Source organism: Mustela erminea, chromosome X, assembly GCF_009829155.1.
Source record: "Mustela erminea isolate mMusErm1 chromosome X, mMusErm1.Pri, whole genome shotgun sequence".
In the NCBI taxonomy this organism is placed as follows: domain Eukaryota; kingdom Metazoa; phylum Chordata; class Mammalia; order Carnivora; family Mustelidae; genus Mustela; species Mustela erminea.
The window spans coordinates 89,544,414-89,570,203 of NC_045635.1; the positions used below are offsets into that span (position 1 = coordinate 89,544,414).

The 25,790-nt window shown below is 49.2% G+C and overlaps 1 protein-coding gene across 2 annotated transcripts in view; it reads left to right on the forward strand.

The window, feature by feature from the left end:
* The window catches only part of FRMPD3 (FERM and PDZ domain containing 3), a 74,482-nt gene that overhangs the window by 28,893 nt on the left and 19,799 nt on the right, over window positions 1-25,790 (forward strand). For both annotated transcript variants that reach the window (XM_032330569.1, XM_032330570.1), the window contains 8 exons: window positions 3,506-3,610; window positions 7,236-7,343; window positions 10,057-10,188; window positions 11,866-11,985; window positions 16,576-16,712; window positions 17,041-17,167; window positions 19,282-19,371; window positions 21,221-21,400. In XM_032330569.1, the coding sequence (XP_032186460.1) occupies window positions 3,506-3,610; window positions 7,236-7,343; window positions 10,057-10,188; window positions 11,866-11,985; window positions 16,576-16,712; window positions 17,041-17,167; window positions 19,282-19,371; window positions 21,221-21,400 (999 nt within the window). The remainder of the gene's footprint in view (window positions 1-3,505; window positions 3,611-7,235; window positions 7,344-10,056; window positions 10,189-11,865; window positions 11,986-16,575; window positions 16,713-17,040; window positions 17,168-19,281; window positions 19,372-21,220; window positions 21,401-25,790) is intronic.

The window sequence follows — 25,790 nt, forward strand, 5'->3', positions numbered from 1 at the left end:
TCTGCCTGATGGGCTAGGACATTTTCAACAATATAAATTCCTGTGCCTTATGCTCCTAGAGATTCTGACTTTTTTAAGTCCGGCGTGGGCCTAGAAATCTGTGCTTCGGCAAGTGCTCCCCAGTGATTCTTACCATCAGGAAAGTTTTAGAAACAGTGGGGAGTGCATGCTAAAAAGTTAGTGCGGGGGTTAGCAAACTTTTTTCCCCGTAAAGGGCTGTCTAGTAAATATCATAAGGTTTGTAGGTGATGCATGATATTGCAAAAACAAACACAGGTGAAGCCTGAGTATACCAATAAAGAGCACAACTGTATACCAATAAAATTTTATTTATAAAAGCAGGTGGCAGGCAGGATCCAGCCCAGGAATTATGTTTATTACTCCTCCTTGGGACCACATTCATGCTTTGATCAGGGCCTTCCCAATTCTTAGTATTTTCACTCAAGAGAGTGACCCTCACATTAAGAACTTCAGGCCCTGCAGCTGAGCTTCAAAAATGCTTTGGAACAGGGCGACCTTTGAGAGCCCCTCCTATCCCACTGCAAGGCAGATGTCACCTGTGTGGAGGCACCAGGCTAGACGTGAGTCGGTGACATGTAGTCAGGACCAGCTGGCGATGAGTGAGTCACCATCAGTGATCAAGTCTGAAGACTGAGAATAGAACGGAGTCTTAGACACGGACAGGACAAGGGTCAGTGAGGAATGAGGCACGAACAAGCTGAAAATAGCTCTACCACAGACACCGGAAATTATTACAAGCCCTGAAAATATAGGCAATTCCACTTCCTCCTTCGTGGTTTTGCTCCTATAAAAATATCTGGATCTTCTGTATATAGTCGTATCTGTTGGGTAGGATCCAATCTGAGACTTTTGGTAGGGATCCCAAGGAGGCTGTCCCTTCCTCATAGGTAAAGACCTGGAAGGATACCAGTTGTGGTCCTTCATATGTTCAAAGGTCCATTCAATAGGACCAGCATCAAACCGGAACCAGTGGAGGAAAGATGGGGAATGGACACCCCGCTTCAGTGGGCTATGGGGCCTAGTCACCAATCCAAGATGCTGGAAATCTGGATTCCAGTTTCAGCTCCACTACCAAATTATTTTGATACTTTGAGCAAACCCTACCCTCTTCCCAGGCCTCCGTTTTCACGTGTAAAAATAAAGGGTGGACTACATAGCCCGCTGAGGCCTCTAGAGATACCTCATTCCCCACGGTGCATGAAGGCATCCGATGACAGATGGTTACAGAAAAAGGAGGGAGTGATGGGTAGAAGTGAAGATTTCACCTGCTTTGTGTCTGTGGTGCCTCAGGTGGACATTCAGACTACTATGGAGACGGAGCCAAGCAGCGCTGCTTGAACAGAGTTCCACATCTTTCTATCTTGCCCTTGCCCTGTGCTCCTGCTGCAGCCTGCAGCCCCTGCCCAGGATTTAAGCACCAAGCTGCACAACATCCAAAGGCATTTCTTGACTCCCACGAACAATCAATACTGTAATCACTTTCTGCAATGATCTCCAGGCCTGGATTTTGTTGTGCCATACCGTCTGCTGCCAACAAACCACCTCTGTGGCTCAGGATGAGAAGTCTTCCGTGCCTTTAGCTCAGTGGTTCTCCACAACTTTAGCCACATTTGGAAGTCATTGGAAACTTTAAAAAGAAAGAAAGAAAGAAAGAAAGAAAGAAAGAAAGAAAATGCCAATGCCTGGGCCCCAGCCCCAGGAATCTGAGGTCATTGATCTGGGGTGGCGCCTGGGCATCAGGGCTTTGGAAAGCTGCCCCACTCTTTCTGCCATGCAGCCAGGAAGGAGACCCACCGCCTGAGGTTCGAGTGTACCTGGGTGGAACAGGTGGCTTCCTACAGTCCACCCTTTGTGGGGAATGAGATTGCTGGCTCCAGAAGAGACCCAACTGGGACCAGGGCCCAAGTCCTGATGAGGACATTTGTTTCTGGTGTGTCTTTATCTTAGGGCCCTCCCTTCCTGTGGCTGATCTGGTAAATGGATTTCAACTGCAGCATTAATGGCGGAAAATAGTGTAATGGATCCCCTTCCCAGTTGGCAGGGGCCTTCGGGAACTTCACTCTCAGGGATTCTTGATTGTGGGACTCCAGGGCTCCATGACAAAGCCAGTAGAGGAGGTGGTTTGAAGGAGCCCCAATCCCAATGTACCCCCTAGTCCTGCTCACCTTAGTAAGTGGCAACTCTGTTCTTCCAATTGACTCCTCTCTTTTTCTCGCCTCCCACATCCGATCCGTCAACACATCACTCGGTTCTGTCTTCAAAATAGGTCCAGAATTCACTCCCTTTCCATCACCTCCCTTATGACTACCCTAGCCCAGGCCACCATCATAGTTGAACTGTGTTATTATAGGAGACTCCAAACTGGTCTCCCTACTTTGGGTGTCGACCCTCCTACGCTGTTTTCCACACCGCAGCCAGAGGCATCCTTTTAAAATGCAAGTCAGACCCTATCTGCTTAAAACGCTCCAGTGGAGTCAAATCGAAAGTTCTGACCATGGCTGACAAGGCCCTACGTGACCCAGCCCCCACCTGCCTCTTGGAGCGCAACTCCTCCAGCTCCCCCTCCATCGCTCTGCTCTGGCCACACTGGGCTTCCTTGCGGTTCCTCATGCGCCCCATCCTTCCACCTCAGAGCCTTTATCATCCTTTCTGTCTGGGAGGCTCTCACTCCCTCACTTGCTTCCGGTCTCTGCTTAAATATCCCCTCCTCTGAGAGGTCTCCCCTGAACATCTAGTCAAAAATAATGCCCTCCTCACTCACCCCTCCTCACTAGTGCGTTCTCTTGTGTAGCCCTCCACCCTGCTTGATTTGGCCTCAGAGTCCTTGTCTGCTGCTACCCAAAAGGAACTGATTTGTTTATTGTCTCTCTGATCCTGCGAGAATGATGCTCTTTGAGGCCTGGGAGTTTGGTGTTGCTCCCTGCTGAATCCCTCGTCACCTCGAACAGTGCCTGCAAATAGTAGGTTCTCCCTAAATTTGCCACACAAATGAATAAATTCCCTCAAAGACATGAAGGGGGCCCCTCAGCAAGATTCCTCGTTTTCCTTGGGTCGTTCTATAATTTCCTTCCTGGGGTCAGGGCATATCTGTGAGATGAATAAGATCATTCCTTTAACTCCTTTGAGGTGCTCATATTCAGATGTAATAAAAGCCACCATTTAGGTATACCTCACACTATGAACACCAAATATGTAATCATTCAGTGGATGTTATTACTAAAGAATTTTTGCCAACTCCCCTAGGCCTAGAGTGTTAATAACGGGATTCAATTTACCCGAATTCAGTGCACGCCCAGCTTTTCTCAGAACACACCAATCGTGGAAGAAGCACTTAGCACGTTGCCTTGCACCTAGCAGGGAATCGATACTTATCGACTTATTGATCAGCAAGGCGAAGTGTACTGAGACATCTTAACTCCAGCGTGGCAAAGGTCAGGTTCTTTCCGGGGATGGAGCACTCACCGGCCTTCTGTTCTTTTTCCAGTCCCCCAAATCTGCTTTCATCAGCGCCGCAAAGAAGGCCAGGCTGAGATCGAATCCTGCGAAGGTCCGATTTTCTGAGCAGGTGGCCGTTGGAGAAACAGACGCAGTAAGTGCAGCTTTAGCTCCCTGCCCTCGGCCCTCAGCTAGAATCAGCGGGGCCCTGGAGGTCTCCCTCTGGAGCAGGCGCTCATCTGCTGCTCTTTGGAGCGGGCGGAGCAGGCGGCCTTATGGGGCTGGACGGGGAGAATCACAGGGCTCCAGGCTAGCAGTGAGTTAGGAATATGTGGGCCCCCCTTAGTCTAGCTCAGGCTCAGAGCCAGCGCTCCACAAACATCCCTGGGCTGTTTGACAGAAGCAGGAAGGAGGTAGTAGTTTTCTGAAGATCCCAAGCCAGAGCGGCTGGTGAAATCGATCTCTCTTCGCATCAAAGTGGTCCTGCTCTGGCCCAGCTTGACCGGAGAGGATATCGGCTAGCAGCCTGGGGGAAATGATACAGACTCTCATTGTCACAGAGCTTTCATTAGGCACCTGCTGTGTCCCCAGCACAGCAAGGGATGCAAAAGAAACACTTCTTCCCTGCCCCTGGATACCGCTCAGTAATGTTGGGGGGGTTCTGGGGGGTAGTGGTTTGGGTTGAGACGATGCAGTGTCCCCCACTGGGTGGTATGGTTTCAACAAGCAGGTGATCCTTGACAATCCATTGCTGTGCAGCTGCCAGGCTGGGTGCGGGGAGGTTATGGCCAGCCTGCAGTCTTTCTCATTGTTCTGTTGGGGTTTCCCTGAGCTGAGCTGTCTGCTCCAGATAAGCCCAGAGAAGAGATGGGTGGAGAGCAAGGAGGTGTGTGTTAAGCAGTCATGGATTATGGCCCGAGTGCCCCAGGAGCCTGCAGAAGTCTGCGATAGCCAGGTCGGGGTGGGGGTGGGGGGTGGGGAGAGCTGAGCTAACAGCCGTTTGTGGGCTTTTGCAGGCATCTATGGGCTAGGCTCTTGGGAGGCCCATGGCCTGTCTGTACAGAGGAACAGCTGCCACTGAGAAAAGCCAGCAGGCCCAGCCTGAGCGGGGAAGTCAGTGGGGTGCCAGGCACTGGTGTAGTTCTTTGAAACAGAGCCACTCAGAAGAAGGGTTAGAGAACAAAGGTGTCTTCCATGGCCTTTTCCCTGGCACTCATCCCAGCCTCAGCCCAGGCCCTCTTCCATCCCCGTTCAGGGAAGGCTGAGAAGCCAGGGGACTCCAGGGTCCCCCTGGGGAAGCCATCGCATAGTTGGTGTTTGGGCTCCATCTCCGTCAAGAGAAGTAGGAGGTTGGGATCATGATGAAGAACACTCCAAGGGCCAAGCCACTAAGGGGACATGTGTGTCCTAAGCCCTCAAAAAGCCAGAGGAGATGCAAACTGAATCTGGAAAGGACAGACTATCCCCTTTCAGTGTTACAGAGTGATCACTGAAGACCAGGCCGCCCAGTGAAAACCTGCCTTCCGTCTCTCCTCTCCTTCTCTCCTCCCCTCTCTGCCTTTCCCTTCTACTCCCCCTTCCTTACTCTCCCCTCCCCCCAACATGACTCCCCTCTCCTACATCCCAGCTAGCCACAGTCAAGATCAAGGCCCGACCCCAGACAAACCTCAAAGCAAGTGCCCCAGAGTGGCTGGGACCCACCCAAGGGTCCTTCTGTCACTCCTGGACAGGCCACCACGTGCAGTGTAAGGCCCTTGACTAAGACAGAAACAGACAGACATCAGTCTTCCCACTCTAGCTATGCTCCAGAAGTGACCTGATGTCACAACCCCCATCCCCATGCAACCAGTGTGGACCCGAGCAGCCTCACTGTTGCTCAGGACCTAGGGGAGTCCAAGCTCAGGTGACTCCAAGACTGTCTCATCCTCCCTCTGCCTCGGTGTTCCGGGGCTTTAGCAGCCAGAGCACAAATAAATCCAGTGGGCGTTCCTTGCCAACTCTATTTTTAAGCAAAATCAATTAAGTAATTATCTGAGTCCAACCCAGTATGCTAAATAAAACGTGCCACCGCTGGGTGTCATCAGCCTGGGCCTGGTGGGAAAAAGGCATCTCAGGATCAGGCTGAGAACCAGGGAGCCACGTCTTCCCAACATTATACCCACTCCTGACTCTCCACCGCCCCCAACTGAATCCCAACCAGGGAGGACTTGCTTGTTCATTTCTTCATGTCTGTGAGGGTCCCCAGATGTAGACTGTTGTTCTTCTGGTCTCTCTAACAGTCCACTCCCACCATTAGATCAAAATCTAATTCACCTCACCTAGGAAATCTTACCCATCTTACACCTGTTGGTTTGGTTTGGGTTTATACTTGCTTTCTAGTGGATTCACGTGGCCGTGCCCAGTCTCTACAACAAGATTATAAGACCAAATCCAATCCTCTCTTTTTGCCTGGCTCTCATGGAAGTTACTTAGCATAGTGTGAGGTATATACGAGAGGCTCAGTGAATGCCCACTGAATTAAGAATTTCTGGCCATCTTAGAAAGCTTTTTGGTTCCTCTAGAACTGGTGATGGCCCAGGAAAACAATCGGACTCTCCTGGTGATTCTAATCATTCAAGTAAGCACACGTTACATATCTACTGCTCATATATTCAACACCCATGTATTGTGCACCAACTATGTGCCAGGAACTCTGCTCAATGTCAGAACTACAAAGATTAAATAGTGCCGAGTTCACCATTTGTGAAAGACAGACATTCTTCAAAAATATGCTAAGAGCACTGAAAGAGGTGTGTGTGATATTACCCTGAGAACACATGGAAACACCAGGTCCAAGTGCCTGATGAGTTTGGACAAGACTTTACAGAATTGGTATTTAAGCTGGGTTTTTAAGGATGAGTAGGAGTTGGCCACAGAGGGAAAGAGGAAGGCAGAGAGAACAGTCTTTATTTAACACATATTTATGGAGAACTTAACCACTCTATAAGTCAAGGGACATTGGGCTGAGGCTGAGAAAACTTTTGCTGAGAAGTTACCAGGTGTTCAAACATGGGCTTTGCCAGTGGTCCTCAATCAGGGTCGACATTGCCCCCTCTCAACTTTGGGAAATGTCGGAAGGTGTTGTGGGACATGCCGATGATTTGGCATGCTATTGGCATTGAGCGTCTCAGGGTCAGAGATGCGCAGTGTCCTGCAGGGAGTGACACGGTCCCTGAACGATCAGTTGTCAGAAATATACAGGTTGAAAGGGCAGGTTGGGTACCTGGACTGGCAAGACAGGACTCTGGAGAAGTAGGCAGGGGCCAGGTCAGAAAGGACCTAGGAGACTATGGGGGTTGGCAGAGCAAAGGCACGGAGGTGGACATGATCTCAGCCTGCAAAGGGCCTGGTAGAAAGGGGAGTGTCAGCATATAAGAGCCAGTGAGTGAGGTGGGTCCTAAGGAGGCCTTCCATTTGCTGTTTAGGGTACAGTGGTCTCTGTGGGCCAAGCATCACCCCTAGTTGTGGAAGGCTGAGCCACAGTAGAATGGGGGTGCGCCATGATACCAAATGAAAGGTGAACTTTCGATATGGCCCAATGTTTTCGTAGAGCATTTGGTTCTGGTCTGCAGGTAGCATGATCACTGATCTGTTCTTTCCTCTGTCTCCTTGTCCTTCCATACCTTTGGCTCTCTGTCTCCTTCACTCACCCCCTTCTCTTCCTTCCTATACCCCTCCTCTGGCTTTCCTCTGCCTTCGAAATGAGCCCCTCTCCTTGACCTTTCCCTGCCTATTCACAGAAAATGATGAAGAAAGAAGCTCTTCTCCTCATCCCCAATGTCCTGAAGGTCTTCTTAGAAAATGGGCAGATCAAATCATTCACTTTTGATGGCCGGACTACTGTTAAGGTACATACAGTCTCCCTTCTCTCGGGTCAGACTTTGCCCTCTCTGGGTCACACACGGCTGCTCATTCCTGGGTGTCTCTGGGTCTGTGGAGAGTTGCTGCTGGGGAACAAGGTGGCCTTGGTGCTTCTGCCTCTGTGAGCCCCAGGCTGCAAGAACACATAGCCCTTGGATGAAGGTGTGTGGGGGGAGGCGAGACTCTGAGTGCCCAGCTACACATGTCTGGTGTGTGTGTGCATGTGCACGTGTGCACCTACTTGTGCACTGCTCTGTGTCCATGTTATACCGGGTCCTTCAAGGCTCTCAGGAGCTAAGGGGCGTGAAGATCATTAAAACATTTATAAAGCAAAAGTGATTTATATTGCTACGATAACACCTATGTACATTTACACACAGAAATCAACAAACACAATCTCTTGGGAGATTAGCCTAGCCATGCTTTGCTTTTTAAATAACCATCGGATCTTAAGCATTGAACCAAGATTTGAAACGTCCAGCAACAGTCCCTTTGGCTATTCCTTTCTCAAGAAGAGTAGTTACTGAGCTGTGATTCTTAAGAGCTCAGCCAGCTGTCCAAAAGCTGCAGTGATTCCCTTCGTCCTGAGGAGGAGGGACAAGGAAATGAGTAACCCCCAGGTTCAACTCGGATCTGGGACAGAAATCACTACTCCTACTTCTTCTGGACCCCCTGAAGAAAGAGAATGCCATCCTCGGAATGAATTTCCACGCAGCCAATGAGATAGCATCTATCTGCCCAAAAAACCCACTTGGCTCAAAGGCGTCCTGAGGTCCCCAGGCTGGGGACAAGACAACCTTATAAAGAATGAAATCCCTGGGCCAGGAAAATTGTCTAAGAGGAATTATCAGGTGTTCAGGGTCGGCCTCGCCGGCGGTTCTCAGCCAGGGTTCTCAGCCCCTCCCGGACTGCATTTAGAAATTTGGGGTCATCCCATGGTTTGGGGTGCTACTGACATTGAGTCTCTCCAGGTCAGAGATGCTGAGCATCTTGCAGGGAGTGAGACAGTCCCTGAATGACAAAGAACTGTCCTGCCCAGAGTACCAGTAGCACCCAAGTTATAGAACACCAGACCTACCCCGTGACGATGGAACTGAGAGTCTCTTCGGAAGGCTTAGGCCTGGGTGGCTCCCCCAAGGGGCCTAGGACCAAAACATATTCCTTAGGGTGTCCTGGGATGGTCTCTGGCCTATTGGAGGTCTCAGCCTCTGAAAGGGACATCAAAACCCAGCTAGGCCACCCAAGGGTGTCCAAGTGCCACCTCCTCCAGATGTGGCTATTTCTCTTCATCAGTATGTCCTCTGAAGCTCTGTCTCCACACCAGAACATTTGCTCCTCTCATTCCCCTCAGAGACTTCTCCGAGCATCCCCCGACCTCACAACAACCCAATGACACAACAACATTGTTGCCTCCGGGTACCCCCAGCCTTTCAGGACAGCAGTGTCCCCTGGCTTGTGATCTCATCCTGACCTCAGGAAAGGTGCGGCTGCCATTTCTTGGAACTCAGACAAGCTGCCGAGCCACTTGTCCCAGAGAGAGGTACCTGGGTATTGAATCAACAGCCTAGCACGGGGGCTGTTCCACTTGTCACACCAGCTTGGCAATCAGCAGCTTGGGCATTCGCAATTCCAGGGCAGCTAAACAGCAAAGAAAACCTCATTTGTCCCCGCCAGAGCTCCAGCCACACTCGCGCCTCTGTAACTACTTGAATGCTACAAAGAGACACTCTCAAGTACCCACCAGTTTCCAGTTTCACATCTGAATGGCTTGGCGTCCTTGAATGTTCACGGAGGGGCTTGTTTGGCAACTCTGGCTGTAAGGGAGCTGCACATTCCCGTGCCGGCTGTTCTCCGGCCTCTGGGGGCTGAGTTGTGCTGACTCCATGAACACACACCCAAACACACACACACACACATAGTGTGTGTGCTGCAGTCACAGCAAATAGATGACAGAAGTCTCAAAACTGACATCTGGGCAGCCCCCAAGGACATGTTTGCAGACATCCTAATATTAAAAGTAGGGCAGCGGAGCAGACAGAGCCTCGATGTAGTCAGATTTATGACTGTACACAAGACACGTGATGTGGTTTCTCTGCATGGACATATTTTTCAAGTTGCTAAATTGATCATCTCCAAAAGCCAGCTACAATCAAAAATGAACATTTTGCCAGTGACTCAAGTCATTCGATTTAGATTATGAATCCAGAAATAGTCTACTTTTTAATCACGTAATTGGGGCTCTTGCTCTTGTACGCTCCTGAGGAAAGGGTTGATGGACAAGCTAGAGTGAACGTCCTGACTTGTGCAAGGTGGGGGAAGAACCAGCATCATGCCTTCCTTATTCAGTGGTGCACTTGGTAGGCACTCCAAAAACATTTTGTTGACTGCAAGGAGGGAGGGAGAGCCATGACCACCTTTTGCCAAATGTCTGGCCAGGCCAAGTTCAGAAACCTCTCCGTCTACCACCCTGCACCTTTGCTGTTCCCCAGAGCCCAAGTACTCATGGGTTACTCTCCTCAGCCTGGAGGAGGCCTGGGCCACCCTAAAGGCCCATGTCTCCATCTGGTCACTCTTCCTGGGCTCCGCCTCCTGCCCAGGACCATCTCTCTTGGTGTGTGGTCCCCCTCTCCCATGTTTGGTGCCAAGAGTGGTGTAGAACTGGAATGTATCCCCCTCTCAAGGCTCTCTTCTCTTCCACAGGATGTGATGGTAACATTACAGGACCGTCTTTCCCTGAGGTACATTGAGCACTTCGCTCTGGTCCTTGAGTATGCTGGGCCGGAACAGAACCACAAGTTCCTGCTTCTCCAGGACAAGCAGCCCCTGGCTTATGTAAGTAACTCCTTCGGCCTGGCTTGGGAGCTGTCTGTGGCCTCTGCTAGAGAAGAGGACTCCGGGCATCCTCTTTCTGGAAAATTCATAATGATTTCCTCAGCCAGCCAGCCCCCAGAAATGAACAGTTCTCAGTTAAGGTCTATACTAACCACATCCAGCGGGCTTTTGGCAATGCTCCTCGTGACCTGAGAAGGGCATGAAGATTGTTAGTCTCGGTCTCTAGTGGGGAAAGTGTGGGGTGGTGAGTCACAGCTTGGCTCCCAGAATACTGGGATGGAGAGTGGTGTCAAGCCTGCTGTCTCCTGGAGGCCCTGCCTGCTAGACTTCTCTGCCTCCGAGGGGAAACTTGGCCTTCCGTTGAAGGCTGTAATATGAAAAGGTCAACAAGTGGGGTCTACTGAGACCACTGAGGCTGGACAGGTGTGGGCGGAGAATGGGCTAAGTGGGGGGTGGGCAGCATGTCACCCACATCAACTTTCAAGGTAGAGTAGGAGAAAGAGTCTGGGGAGACCTGAAATGCTGGCTGGTACTTCACTAATGGGGAGGCACCAGGAAGAACCAGGGGCGCCAACCAGGATTCCCAGAGAGGGAAGGAGGAAACTGGAGAGGGGCCATTGGGTAGAAATGCCTAAATGGACATGCAGCAAACCCCCAAATCAAACATACACACACACACACACACACGCACACACACACACATACACACACAGGGATTTTAGGAAAGAAAATTCTTCAAGGTTAGCTCTCACCCTAATGCCGTCCAAAGCCTCATGGGTTCCCACCTATAGCAGGAAGATTGTTAGCTTGGAAGGGAGGCCTACACACCACCCTGGCCCCTTAACAGGCCTTCTGAATCCAATTGGTCTCTTTTTCTAGATGGGATTTTAAACTTTTTTATTAAAAAAAAAACACACACCTCAAACATCTGCAAGAGTAGAAGGAATCGTATCATGATTCGTCATGACCTATGGCGGCTTCAGCAGTTACCTGTACATACATACATGGCCAACTTGCATCACCTATACCTCCAGATGGGGTTTTAAAGCTTGACTTGCTTTTCATCAGCCACTTAACTTCTCTGACTCTTTTCTCGCTGCAGGGCTAACACCTTCACCTTGTAAAGAGGCTCAGTGCCAGCAGAGTTAACAGGAGCCCCCTCTTCCCATCTTGTGTCTTGGACCTTAGACCCCATTGTTGACAAAAGCCATGTCCTGGTTAAGTGATTCAAAAATCCTAGTCAGTTTGGGATGGCTTAGTCTGGCAAGAGTCTGCCTTAGGCTCAGGTCATGATCCTGGGGTCCCGGTATCCAGCCCTGCATCGGGCTCCCTGCTCAGCAGGGAGTCTGCTTCTCTCTCTCTCCCTCCAACTGCCCCTGCTTCTGCGGGCGCTCTCTCTCACTCTCTCTTTCTCTCAAATAAATAAATACAATCTTTTTTTTTTAAAGGTCTTTAAAAAAAATTCTAGTCTCTTTGGACCAGAGGGGTAGGCAAGACATTTCCTCAAAGGATAATTGGGCTGGATCGGGTGGGAGGCAATGGCAAGCGGCCACCTCACTCAGCCTCAAGCCCAGCCTTGAGGATACACCTCAAGGTGTGTGTGGCTCTTACCACTACAGCCATGGGCCACGGATTCCCAGATCTCTTTTCCTCACCCCTCTCATCCCTGGGATTCAGGTGGTACAGCGGACACACTACCAAGGAATGAAATGCCTCTTCCGAATAAGCTTCTTTCCCAAAGACCCCGTGGAACTGCTGCGTCGAGATCCTGCTGCTTTCGAGTACCTGTACATCCAGGTAGAGTCTGATTGGGGATACACAGACAGACAGACCCATGGACAAACAAGCAGTCAGGCTGTTCTGCCATCACTCTGAAGTCTCTATGTAAGCTACTCCAACCTCCAGGTGAAGGATCTCTCCTTTGCTGCTACCATTGTGGGCCACAGCCACCTTTTTCAGCTCAGTGACCAGAGCTGGCTGTGGCTCAAGTCCCGCCTAGATGTTTGGACAGAGCTCCTCGGTTTGGGGGAGCAGGTAACCCATGTCACTCTGTCAGCATCACAGTGTCCCAAGGTTTACCAAGCCCATTTGAGTAGCAGGGGGGCCCTATCCCCAATGCCTCCCTCCCGTAAGGAGATGATGCCCAAATCAGCTCATTCAGAAACATTTGCTGAGCGCTCCCTCCAGAGCACGCCCTGTGCTAGGGGCTGGCCATCAAGATAAACAAAGAATCGACCCAGCCTGCTAAATCTCATGGACAGACATATGCACAAGTGAATAATAAAATAGCGTGATGGTCCTATGATGACGGCAGAGTACGATGTCACCAGGAGCAGCCAGAAGCAGTTTGCCAACTCTTCTTGGGAGGAGGCCAGGGGAGGCCTCACAGAGGAAGTGATGCATGTGTGCTCTTAGCCTCAAAGGATACGTGGACATTGGCCTTGTGTGGACAGGGAGTGGAAGGTGTGCATTCTAGGCAAAGGGACAGGCATCTGCCAAGGTTTGGTGGCAGGAACGAGCACAGGACGTTGAGAGAACAGTGGGCAATTTCTCATGCCTGGAGTGCAAAACAGGAGGTGAGGAGCAATAAGAAGTGAAATGGGAGGAAAAAAAAAAGAAAAAAGAAATGAACTGGGAGAGACCAGAAGCAGGTGGGGAAGGAGCTGGCAGGTCATAACTTGCACAAAATGATTTAGGCCTGCGTTTTAACAAGCCCTCCGAGGGATTATGATGTCCAGTGGTGTTTGGGAACCACTGCTCTAGGGCATTGGGTCTTATCCCTAACTGCACTTAGAATTATCTGAGAAGATTTGGGGGGAAAAAACCATTCTCCTCCACCCAAGACCAAATCAATCAAAATCCGTGGGAACGCGCTCCAAACGCTGATGTTCCTCAGGTGATTTCTTGGCGGGTAGCCAGGGGTAAGGAAATTCTGCTGCAGAGCAGGGGTACAGAAATGTGGAAAGGAGAGCAGGTCCGGGCAGATAAGCAACTCTGAAGGATTACATAGGTGCTGAGGGAGGCCAGAACCGGGGAAGTTTTGGATACGGGGGTAGGGGAGAGGATTCAAGAGATAATGAAAAGGTGGAACCAGTGGGCTTTGACTCAATACGTGTCTGGGAGAGGTGGTCTCATTCTGCAAGTTAAGGAATACAGGCTGTTTCTGGAATGGGTTTGGGGAATAGATGGGATCAGTTGGGGATGTGTTGAGTCCTAGGTGCCCATAGAACGTACAGAGTACTTGATGAGAAGAGAAAAATAACTCCAGACTCATCTCTGATGATGTCAAACATCATGGTTGTCTCTTCTAACAATCCCAAACGTGAGGAACATTTCTCAAAACAGCCCTGGGCTCCTCCACCAACACTCTGGCTGCAATGAGTTGTGGCTCCTCTCTGAATTTTTTAAGTTTAGCTCTCTCATTTCATTGACCCTAAATCTCTTCATCCAAGCTTCCAGGGATCATCTTGGTTCGATTGTTTTGGAATTTGTAAGTCAAGACCATGTCTATTCTGACCCTCCTCTTCGTGATGGTATGAACTTCACCTGTAATTTCTTCTTTTTTTATATAGAACAGCTTTATTGAGGTCTAACTGACATATAAACTGCACATATTTAAAACAACCATTTGGGAGCCTGGGTGGCTCAGTGGGTTAAGCATCTGCCTTCAGCTCAGGTCATGATCTCAGGGTCCTGGGATTGAGCCCCGTATCGGGCTCCCTGCTCAGCGGGGAGTCTGCTTTTTCCCCCCCTCTCTGCCTGCCTCTCTGCCTACTTGTGATCTATCTCTGTGTCAAATAAATAAATAAAATAAAAAATAAAAAGCAACCATTTGATAGATTTTGACACAAGTTTATACCCATGAAACCATCACCACGATCAAGATATAAAGCATATCAGGCTTCTGTGTCACCCCTCCCCACCCCTAACCCCCAAGCAACAAATGAGCTGCTTTCTGTCACTATAGATGAGCTCACATTTTCTTGAGTTTTTATATAAATGAAACCATACGGTATGTACATTTATTTTGGTCTGACTTCTTTCACCCGGCCTAATGATTTTGAGATCTGCCCTTGTTATGTATTTCATTACTCCATTCCTGTTTATTGTTGAGTAGCATTCCATGGTGTGAATGTACCAGAAAGTTTTTATCCGTTCCTCTGCTGATGGACATTTGGGTTGTTTCCAGGTTTGGGCTACTAGAACAAAGCTTCTATGAACATTCATGCACAAGTCTTTGTATGACATGTGCTCTCTTTTCTCTTGGGTCAATACCTAAGAATGGAACGATTTGATCATACAGGAGATCTCTTTTTCTTTCCTTTTTAAAAAAGAAACTCCAATACTGTGCTCCAAAGTGGCAGTACCATTTTACATTCCCACCAGCTGTGTATGAGAGTTCCAGTTTCTCTACACCCTCATCAGTACTTGGTATTGTTAGTAATTTTTTTTTTCGTCATTTTAGTAGTATTCAGTGGTATCTCGGTGGTATCTCACTTGTATTTTCCACCAACTAATGATGTTAAACATCTTTTCATGTGTTTGTTTGCCATCGTACATCTTTTTTTGTGAAGTGCCTTTTCAAATCCTTTGCCTACTTTTTTATTGGGTTTTTTTGTCTTCTTGTTACTAAGTTATGAGACTTCCTTCCTGGATACAAGTTTCTTGTTGGATATATTATTTGCAGTTTCCTCTCCCAGTCTGTGGTTTCTTTTTCCAGTCTCTGAACAGTGTCTTCCATGGACCAATTTGATGAAGTCAAATTTCTCAGTGTGTACTTTGATGGATAATGCTTTTGCAGATCATGCTTGTGATGCCATATCGAAGAAATCCTTGCCTAACTCAAGGTCACAGGAAATTTCTCTTTTTTTTCCTAGAAGTTTTAGCATTTTAGATCTTGGCTTTAGGTCTGTGATCCATTTTGACATAATTTTTTTATGCGGTACAAGGTATCGACTAAATTTCTCTCTCTCTCTCTCTCTTCTGTATTATGGATATCCAGCTGTGCCTGCACCATTTGTTGAAAAGAGCATGCTTTCCCCACTGTCTTGTCTTTGCACCTTTGTCAAAAATCAGTTTATAAAGGTGTGGGTCTATTTCTGAACTCTTTATTGATCTACTGGTCTATTTTTTATGCGAACATCACACTCTTGATTGCTGTAGCTTTGTAAGTCTTAAAATCAGGTAGCAATTATCCTCTAACTTTGTTCTTTTTCAAAGTTGTTTTGGCTATTCTAGGTCCTTTGTATTGAATTTTAGAATTAGCTTGTCAATTTCTACCAAAAATCTGCTATGCTTATGATTAGGGTTGGGTTGAATCTATAGATCAGTTTGGGGAGAATTGACATCGTACTAATAACAGGTCTTCTGACCCATGAACTTGGTATATTTTTACGTTTATTTAGATCTTCTCTAATTTTTTTCATCAGGATGTTCTAGTTTACAGTGTACAGGTCTTTCACTCATTTTGACAGATTTTTCCCTAAATATTTTATATTTTTGATGCTATTATAAACGGTTTTGACTTTTAATTTGAATTTCCAACCGTTTGTTCCAAGCATGGTTTTTGTGTGTTGCTCTTATGTCTTGCAGCCTTACTAACTCATTAGTTTTAGTAAGCATTTGGTGGATTCCATTGGATTTTCTACGTAGATGATCACTGATGAAACATTCATTTTCCACTCTCTCCTGTGCTGCAGTGATACCACTGTGGCTCCCTAGTCCCTCAGCTCATCCTGGTTTCACCTCAACCAAATGGGCAACTGGTCTAACCGAGGCTGAATCATCAAGAGCTGGGACTCTGACCCTTAGGGTTTGGGGGCTGTCATAACTTTAGCCAGTAGTTCCAGGGGACCCCCTTTAGGATAACAGAGAGGATTGACTCATTGCTGCTTTTGACCTTCGGACCCCAAGGATCAGAATATCTGCCCCATCCCTGCAATCCATCTCTCACCCTGGGCTTTGGGATCAGAGTGCTATGGAGAGCTCCTCCCAGTATCTCTCTCAATTCCCATCTGAGCTAGTAGAGGATCCCTGTATGGCTGGGGAGTGAGTTTAGGCCTCTTGGTATGGGACAAAAGAAAGAGTGGTGTCGTGTCTCACTTTTGCAATGACCTAGATATTCTGCCCATTTGGGCCTTGCCATTGTGTGCATCTATCCCTGTGAAGCCTATCTGAAGCAATATAGTGTCCCCAAGACCTAAGATTCTTCTGTTGCCTCTCCCCCAAGGGGAGAAACTTCCTCTCCCCTTTTACTAGGATGTCTTACTTGACACCACAGTTCTTTTCTGGGATACAGAAGAGTAGATGGGGCAGGGAGGCTGGAAGGGGGTTGTGGGGAGGGAACACCTTTTTTAACTGACAGGTTTGGACTGCCCTCTCCTGCAGAGTCGGAACGATGTTATCCGTGAACGCTTTGGAATGGACCCCAAGCCGGAGATGCTTTTGGGCCTCACTGCCCTCCACATCTATATCACAGTCTCAGCTACTCGACCTAGTCAGAAGATCTCACTCAAGAATGTGGAGTGAGTTGTGCCAGGGCCCTTTGGGAAGGGGGCAAATAGCTGTAAAGGGAGAAAACGCAATGGTTGAGCTGTGCTATGCTTTCCAGGAATGTAGGACCTGGGGTGGGAGTGAGAATTCTGGTTCCCCACCCCTAGACCGCGATGCTGTTGAGCTCCAGCTTCTACCAGGGAATCATGACCAGTGGAATTCTCTTGCCCTGTCCCTCTCTTTTTCTTACAGACGGCATCCCTCTGCCTCTCAGATTTAATTTCTGCCTCACCACCTTCTTTTCTCTGCCCCACTTTGTCGCCCTCATTCATTTCTTGCTTTTCTTCTTTCTGCTTTTAGGAAGGAATGGGGCCTGGAGCCCTTTCTTCCCCCCTCCCTCCTACAGGGCATCAAGGAGAAGAACCTCCGGAAGTCTCTCTCTCAGCAGCTGAAGGCCCACCAAACACATCCTTCCAGCGGCACCAAGGTACCCAGTGTCATCCATTGGGTGCCCTGCTCGGGCGCTAGCGGCCATGGGACTCTCCTGTGTGGTTTCCCAGCAGGTCTGGTCTTCTGGGAGAACCCCCCCCCCCACCACACACACACACACACACACACACAGTTTTTGACTCAGGTACACATCCAGCTTGGCTGGATATGGGGGATGATGGTGGAGAGTGATTTTTCCCTAAGTCTGAGCCTCGCCCAGAGACCGCTCAGGGGCAAATCACCAGGGGAGCCCAGGATCCTCCAAGCAAAGGGGCCAAGATGCAGGAGGAGGCAGTTCTCAGATCATTCCACCCATTTCCTCTGTGCCAATTGAGCACTTGCTGTGTGTGGACAGCACTGGACTCTGGGGAGGCGTGTTTTCCACAGAAAGGACTTCTCTGTTCTTCATTAGTTTTCTAATCTGTCAGGCGGGGAATAGGGAATTCTGGGAGATGAAAGCTCAGCCGGGTGGGACACGGCCTGACCTGGAGAATGGGTCACTGGGCAGCCAGTCGAGAGTTCACGTCACTGCAGTACCCTGTACCCTCTGAGGGACTCCCAGTCCCCACCCTCCAGCCCTGAAGGTCTCAAGCCCTTCTCAGTCTTCTGGTTGCTTCCTGCCCAAGAGGCAGGAGGGGTGGTTAAAGGCACCATAATCAACATACAGACGCAGACAAAGGACACAGTGCCCCCCCCCACCAATATACTACCCTTCCGGATTCCCTATATTACCCACAAGCTTCTCTTTTAAGATGCAAATTTCCTTGGAGACTTAAGCCAGGCCTACCTTGCTGTGCATATTTAATCAAATTGTTTTCCTCCCAGAGGGAGAACATCAGCGCTCCCTGACCATCTCCTCAGCAAACACATTTTTTTGAAGACACCCCCACCCCTAGTGCTTGGGCTGAAGAGGCACGGATGAAAAAGGCCTGCCTGCTCCCCAAGCTTAAGTCAGGCACAGGCTAGTGGGGAAACACGACAGTCACAACACAGAGCGACAGTCAGTCACAACACCATGCAACAGGCGTGGGGGCTCTGGAAACACGGAGGAGGAGGAACACCCAGCCCAGCCTTAGGGAGATAGGAAAGGCCAGGAATTGGTGCGTTTGATGCCAGATCTGGGTCTTGACAGACAGATAGGGGTTTGTATAGATGAGGGGGAGGTGGGAGGAGGAGGAAGACTTTCCCAGGCAGGCAGATCCATCTGTACAAGGCTGTGGGGGTATAAGAGAACATTGTGCATGGAAAGAAATGCAAATAATTCGGCATAAGCAAGTACAGAGAGTGCAAGGCACATGCCTCAAGAGAGGGGATCTGAGAGAAAGCCAGAGAAGCTGGTAGGAGTCAGTTTCTGGAGCACGTCGTGTGCCATGGACATCGGGACAGGACATCCTGTGGGCATCGGGGAGCCACAGAAGGATTTAAGCGGGTGACTGACAGGCTCCAACTGCTGTTTTAGGCTCTGCCCTTAGAACAGTGCAGAGGGGTTGAGGGAAAGGAGTATGGATAGGTCAGAGAGGAAGTTAGGAGATCCAGTCAAGGTGAGATCATGGCTGGTGGCCATCCGTTGAGAGAATGTGAGGGGAGCCCAGTGTGATACAGGTTTCTGGCTCAAAGGCCGAGGGGAAGTGGTACCATTTCGAGAGACTTTTCTATGAGCGGATGGCAGAGGAAGAGCAGGCTTGAAGCTTAGGGGTGCTCAGGATTAAAGGCATTGATTGGGACCCCGGCTGGGCATGGCTGATACCAAGGCGGCAGGAGGGGATCTCAGGACAGAGGTGCAGACAATGTGGGAGATGTGGGACGTCTGAGCTAGGGAGAGGTGTTGAAATGATCCTGAGAACAAAATGAGTAAGCTGGGTTTTTAAGGTAGGAGGATCAGGAGGTCAGAGGAGGGTTTAGAAAGGGAAATAGTATGGCTGGAGGCAAGAGTTGTCCAAACTGGAACCTTCCCGCAGTTTTCCTGAGGGTCTACTCACACAGCCAGCGTGGCTTGCTGACGCATCTGACTAGCACCCGTCCTAAGATGTTGATGCTCCTTCCTGAGAACACAGGTTTGCTTTTCCTGTGCAACTCAGGCTTCTCACATGCCTGCATGGGTTATTTCCACAGGGCTCTGCGATTCAGGCAAAGCTCCAGTATCTTCGAATTCTGAACGAACTCCCGACCTTCACAGGCGTTTTATTCAACACTGTGGGCCTGGTCAGTGAGGGCCGTGGTGGGGAGGGAGTCTCTTGCGTGCATCTGGGTTTGGGTGGGGGGCAGGAGGGACTCCACTAGAGCTTGAGGGTGGCATTCTCTGTCAGCAAACACTTCTAAAGACCTTTCTCTTCCTCCTCTTTCTCCCTCCCCATGGTGCTCCAGTCCTGCCTCTGGTAAAATGGTCAAGTAGGAGGCCATATTTGTTTTCAGTATCCCTCCATGACCGTTCTGCGTCCCCTTTCCTCGATTTCAGGGCTCAGCAAACTTGTTGCAGAAAGAGCTAGGTGGTGCATATTTTAGGCTTTGCAGGCCATGCGGGGCTCTGTCACAACTATGTAGCTGCCATTATAGCATGAAAACAGCCATAGACGATGCAGACACAAATGAGCATGGCTATATTCCAGTATCTCTTTATTTATGGACACTGAAATTTGAATTTCATGGGATTTTCACATGTCAGAAAATATGGTTCTTTTGAATTTTTTCCAACCATTTAAAAATGTAAAAATCATTCTCAGAGTGTGGGCCGTGTAAACGCTGGAGTTGGACTGGATTTGGCCCCGGGCCAGAGTTTGTCAACCCCTGCTCAGCTTCATTGCCTTTCCCCCTACCCCCGCAGCACCCCCATCCCCTCCTCTGCCAACCTCAGGCTTTCTGAGTCTGCATACTTCCCCCTACCTGCCCAGGGTCCCCACTGTAGTAACACCCCTCCCTGGTGGCACACAGGGAGGTCCCCCTAAATCTGCGCCCCAGGCTAGTCCACCCTAGTGAGCCATGGTGGAAGGGAATTCAGATCACCTTGCTTTCTGGATGCAGGTGCTTGTCATGCTCGGGGGAACACGCTGTCATGCTCGAGGGTCACACTGATGGAAAGCCGCTTATCAAAGTGTCTATAGCAGACCCAAAGAGGTTCCTTGGGGTGATGCTAATGCCAGAAAATGGGCCAGCAGAGGGCTCAGGCTTGATAGTACTCAGGTGCAGAGGGACAAATTTACATACGGGTCCTTGCAGATCCCTGAAAGCCTACTCCCCTCCCTCCACCCCTGTCTACCCTCCTGCCACTGCTGATATTCGTATAGGGTTAAGACTGCTGTTTTGCTGGGATGCTAGTGTGGCTCAGTCAGTTAAGCAAACCTGTGCCTTCAGCTCGGGTTATGATCTCAGGGACCTGGGATCAAGTCCGGCTTTGGGCTCCTTGCTCAGTGGGGAGCCTGCTTCTCCTGCTCCCCCTGCTGGTGTCCCCCCACCCCCAACAAATACATTCATAAATAAAATCCTTCAAAAAATAAAATAATTTTTTTTTTTTTAAAAAAGAAGACTGTTTTGCCAAAGAACAGATGTCTTCACAGGGAGGGGCTCCCCGACCCTGCTCTTAAGCCCCCAGTCGACTCCCAACACCTGAGGCTGAGTGCAAGCTTAGGTGGCTCTTGGGCAAGGAAGTGAAGACTAGACACAGGATGCCACTTGCTTGGGCAGAACACTGGGTTGGGGTACTGAGTGGCCCGCAGCAGCAAATGGAAAGCCCCTGGGGCTTGGTGGGGAAAAGGACACTGCAAAACTTTAAAACACAAACCTCCCCTATATCCCGATTTTGCTAGAGCCAGCCCTATCATGGACCACCTCACTCAGCCTGCTGCTGAGGCTAAAGCATCCAGTGACCCGGGGCTTGCCCTGGGAATAGGAGCGTTCCAAGACCATTTACCCCTCATAGTCGTCCCCCTGCGCTGGCCCCTAAGCCCCAGATGTTTCCAGACCTCCCAACAGAACCGATTCAATGCCTGTTTTCTGTTTCCTCCCACCTCCTCTGCCCTTCTCTCTGTGACTGCTGCCCACCACACTCGGTCCGCAGGATGAGAAGCAGTCGGCCACCACTCTCCTGGTGGGACCCCGTCATGGCATCAGCCATGTTATTGACCTCAAAACCAACCTCACCACTGTGCTGTCCGAGTTCAGCAAGATCAGTAAGATCCAGCTGTTCCGGGAGAACCAGGGCGTGGCCCGGGTGGAGACCAGCATCATGGATGCCAAGGTAAGCCCAGCTTTGAATTGCTGCTCCTCTCCAGGGACAGGCCTTAGGAACAGAGAGAGGAGTAAACTTGAGAAAGAGAGTTTGAGCCTTCCCAGTGAGGGTCAGTGATTCTTAAGTGGTTCAGAGCCTGGGCCGCTTTGGGTTCATTTTTCTCTCCTTTCTCAGCCCTGTGGGACATGCTGTCTTGGCCACATAGTATGGTCAGCCAGTGCTAGGGAAGGAGGCTAGGAAATGTCAGAGCAACCCACAAGGGGTCTTCAGCAGAGGGCAGGGCAATTGGACTTGGAGCTACCCCCAGGCCATGGCTTCCCAATCTTTCTTATGTCACAGCACACACAGAAAATGACATTCATGCGGAATGATGGGATAAATGGTCCAGCCCCAGAAACTATGGCCTCCCCAGGCCCTGTCTGGCCACCCCAGAGGCTGGAGGGATATGCGCACACCAGCTGGGGAGCCCTCCTGTAGGCATACACACTTGGAATCATGGAGTAGGGGGTGCATGAATATGCGGAGGCCTGGGGAGACCCGTAACAGGCTGAGCCTAGTCCACATCTGACCTCCCAGAGTCTAGTGCTTCCAGAATCTTAGAACCTTCCCCACAGATCCGCTCCTTCAGACTGGCAAGCGCCTATTACCTGTGTAGAGTCTGGCAGCCATGGTCAGCCACCCACTCCGTGGCTCTCCTGTTGAACCCCCAAGTCACCAGTGTGGGGGTGGGGGCAGCCTTGCTTGCCTGCTGGCCGGAAGTTGTTAGAGTAGATGCAATTTTCCTTTCCGAAAGGATTCCCCAGGGGGGTGATGTTAGCAAATTAAGAGATGCACTATTTGCTGTTTCTCAAAGACCAAGTTATTTATTTTTGTCTTTGTGAAACTCAGAAAGCTTTAATATGTTAGTTTTTCCACCTGTGATTCCCAGCATTCACGTTGGTTTAGGAACCTACCTGGAGCTGATACCTAATTGGCTTGTGGCTACTTCCTCCTCAAATGATTGCTGCCCTCTGCCAGGGTTGTTGGGTAAAAAGCCAGGTGGACAGGTATGTAAGGGAGAGGAAAGACAAGACATGCAGTGTATATATGGCTTCCTGAGAAATAAAAAGGGTTTAAAACAGAGAAACAACTTTCCGGATGACTCTTCTTCTGTGTTGTATGAGTCATTCTCAACACTTGACTGCCCAACAGACTTTCCTTGAGAACATCTTAAAAGTGCAGATGCCTGGCTCCTGTTTCCAGAGGTTGTGATCAAATTGGTCAGGGTGCAGCCTGGGCATCAGGATTTATTTACTTTTTAGTTCCCCAAGTGATCCTCTAGTATAGCCAGATTTGAGAACCACTGACCCCTAGGTCCAGAGACCCGGGAAGAACTAAGCTGAGCAGGGTCAGTGGGTATTAACTGAGTGAGGAGTGCTATTCTCATTTCTAGGAGCGATCCAGCCACTGGTATGGGCATGAATGCTGCCCAGGTGGAACCACAGTCTTACTGGGGAGACTAGCCTCACAAAGACACACATCCTGCCTTAATAACACAACATCAGAACATGTATGGAGCTCTGGAATCTGACAGACCAGGTTTAGCTCCCAGCTCTGCCACTTCCTAAGCTGTGTGTCCTTGAAATTGTGTCTTAACCTCCCTGAACACTGACTTCCTCAACTGCACAATGAAATGCCTATCTCAAAAGGTGGTCGTTCGGGGTTAAATGAGAAAGTGTAGGCAAAAGGTCTCAGCACACTGCCTGATACATAGTAAGTACTAAACAAATGAGACCTGTTATTTTCTTGAAAAGCAAAACAGCAATGAAGAAAAGTTAACATGAAGTAAATTTTGCAGGTGAGTATGGTGCAGAACATGGAACAAAAGAATGGGAAGGGGTTAACAAGAACTGACTTCCCACAAGAGCATGTTTTAAGCTGGATCTTGAAGTGATAGGCACGGATTAGCACAGAGAAGTAGGATTGTGTTCACTGGCAGAGAGCAAGCACAGAAATAAGCAAGCCATATGTGCAGGTCGATAAGCATAGTTGCCTGGCTGGAGAGGAGACTAACGAGAAAAAAAGATTGGAGAGATTGAGGGTGGGCAGAATAAGCTGGCTAAAAGCTTTGAAGGCAAGGCTAGTGTGAAGCCAGGGAGGTGAGGAGCGGATGCTGGCCCTAGCGCAGGGATTAAGTGACAAGAGCAGGGCCTGAGCTGTACAGACAGCAGTGGTCATGAGAAAGAGAAAGAGCCAGTGTGAAATATACAGACTCACCAAGCGCACACGCACAAATGCCCACACACGTTCCCCTCTTGTACACACAACGCACCTGTCTTATTATACTTAACTCTGTCTGCCTGCTGCCTGTATCATGGTTACACTGAAGGCTGGGGCTATGCACACAGCACACGGAGGGGCCAAATGGCGGGTGCATGGAGAGATGAGAGATCGCATTATGGGATAAACAGGACATCGCATGGGTGAATGGAGGGGTCTAGGAGAAGGTTGCACTCTGCTGAGTGGGAAACAGCACACGGTTGGGTGAGCAATGCAACCGTCAAGTGGTAGATAGTTCAGGTATGCCCCACTTGTAGCAGGCAATACGGTGCATGTGAAAAACCACAGGGGAATTATCCATTTTGCATTAGAATGTTTCTGCTAGGCAGAATAGTGGCCCGCTCCCACAGATGCCCTTGCCCTAATCCCCAGAACATGTAAATACCCCATGTGATATGGCAGAGGGGAATTAGAGTTGCAGATGGAATTAATCAGCTGACCTTAAGATAGGGAGATTATTCTGGATTATCCAGGTAAACTCTATGTCATCACAAGGATCCTTATAAGTAGAAGAGGGAGGTAGAAGAGAATGTCAGAGTAATGGGAGGTGAGAAGGACTCTGCAGGACCTTCTTGGCCTTGAAGATAGAGGAAGGACCCATGAGTCAAGGACTGTGGGTTACCTGTGGAAGGGACGAAGCCCTGTTGATCCTTGATTTTAGCCCAGTGACACTCGAGTCAGACTTCTGACCTCCAGAAGTGTAAGAGAACAGGTGTGTCTTCTTTAAGCCACTAAGCCTGTGTTGATTTGTTGCAGAAGCAACAGGAAACTAACATAACTGTGAGATTCCTTCAAGTAGGAAACTCTCATCCCCTACATTAACGACAGGATTTAACTGAGAAAGTGCTGCTCACCCCCAAGTTTTGTTACATAAGATCAGATGCATCTGGAATCAGAGATGTCTGCTATGTGTATTGCTACAAAGCAGTGCCCTATGAAATTGACAGGATGGTTATTTATACTTTTCGCAGATAAAGCAGCAGAGCCAGGATCGGGGATGTGGTGATGGGAGAAAAAGAGGAAGATTGAGGGAGAAAAAAAAAAAAGATCTAGGCTTCTATCTGAAGGTCATTTAGTATGAACTCAGTGTTGCTAGGAAGCAGGCTAAATCCAATGGGAGGTACAAGCATGAAACGAAAAGAAAAACATGGCTCCTTGCCCTCTAGAAGCTCTCTGTAGAAGAGAAAGAAGTATGCCGATATGTGGCATTCCCAAAGAGGGTGCCAAAAAAGAGGTATCAAGAGCATATCAGGATACAGAGGAGGGCAAAATTAATTCTGGCTCAGGGATTAAGGAGGCTTCCTGGAGGTACCCCATATCAGCAGTATCTGTGTTTACTGAGTGGTACCTCTCTCCATATATGTGAACAAAGGGAAGCATTAGGGGGGCGGGGTTTGGGAAATTGACAAAGAATACCCATCAGGACTTCATAGAACTTGTTTAATGTTTCCCAGCACGTCACTGCATAGGGTGTACTGAAGAAAGAATGTCTGAATTCCCTTAACTAGGAGCATGAAAGTTAGAAACCAGACTTGGCTCATTTCCTCCTAGATATGTCACTCTGGCCTGGGAATATTCTGGAAGGCCCTGGTGAAGCTAAGAGTCTTCACTCAGAACAGTAATCCTTAGCTCTGGCTGCACATTAGAGTCATGTATGGAGATTTAAAAACCACTGGTTGCCTGGGCCCTTCCTCTCAGGCCACTTAAACTAAAATGTTGAGGGGTTGAGGCTGGGGTATATAGGTTTTTCAAGCTTCCCAGGGGATTGTAATGTGTGTCTGGCCTGAGAACCACTGCCTTACAGCAATAATCTGCCTTGTTTCCAGATTGGCTGGTTTTGCCCGGTTAGCCTTCCCCAGGGCCCTGGAGGCAAGACCCCAAATCCCCTGGAACCCAAGGACCATCATCTTGTACCCTTGCCCTTCTGTGCCCCTGGATTCCCATATTTTTCCAGTTTTCAGAGACGGTGGAGTGCACTGAGGCTACCCCAAGAACAGTCCCCTCCCTAGTTGGTATCCCAGAGTGCAGGATGCCTGTGAATTCCCAGAACACTCTGAGAACCCCACAAAGGAGTTGGGGC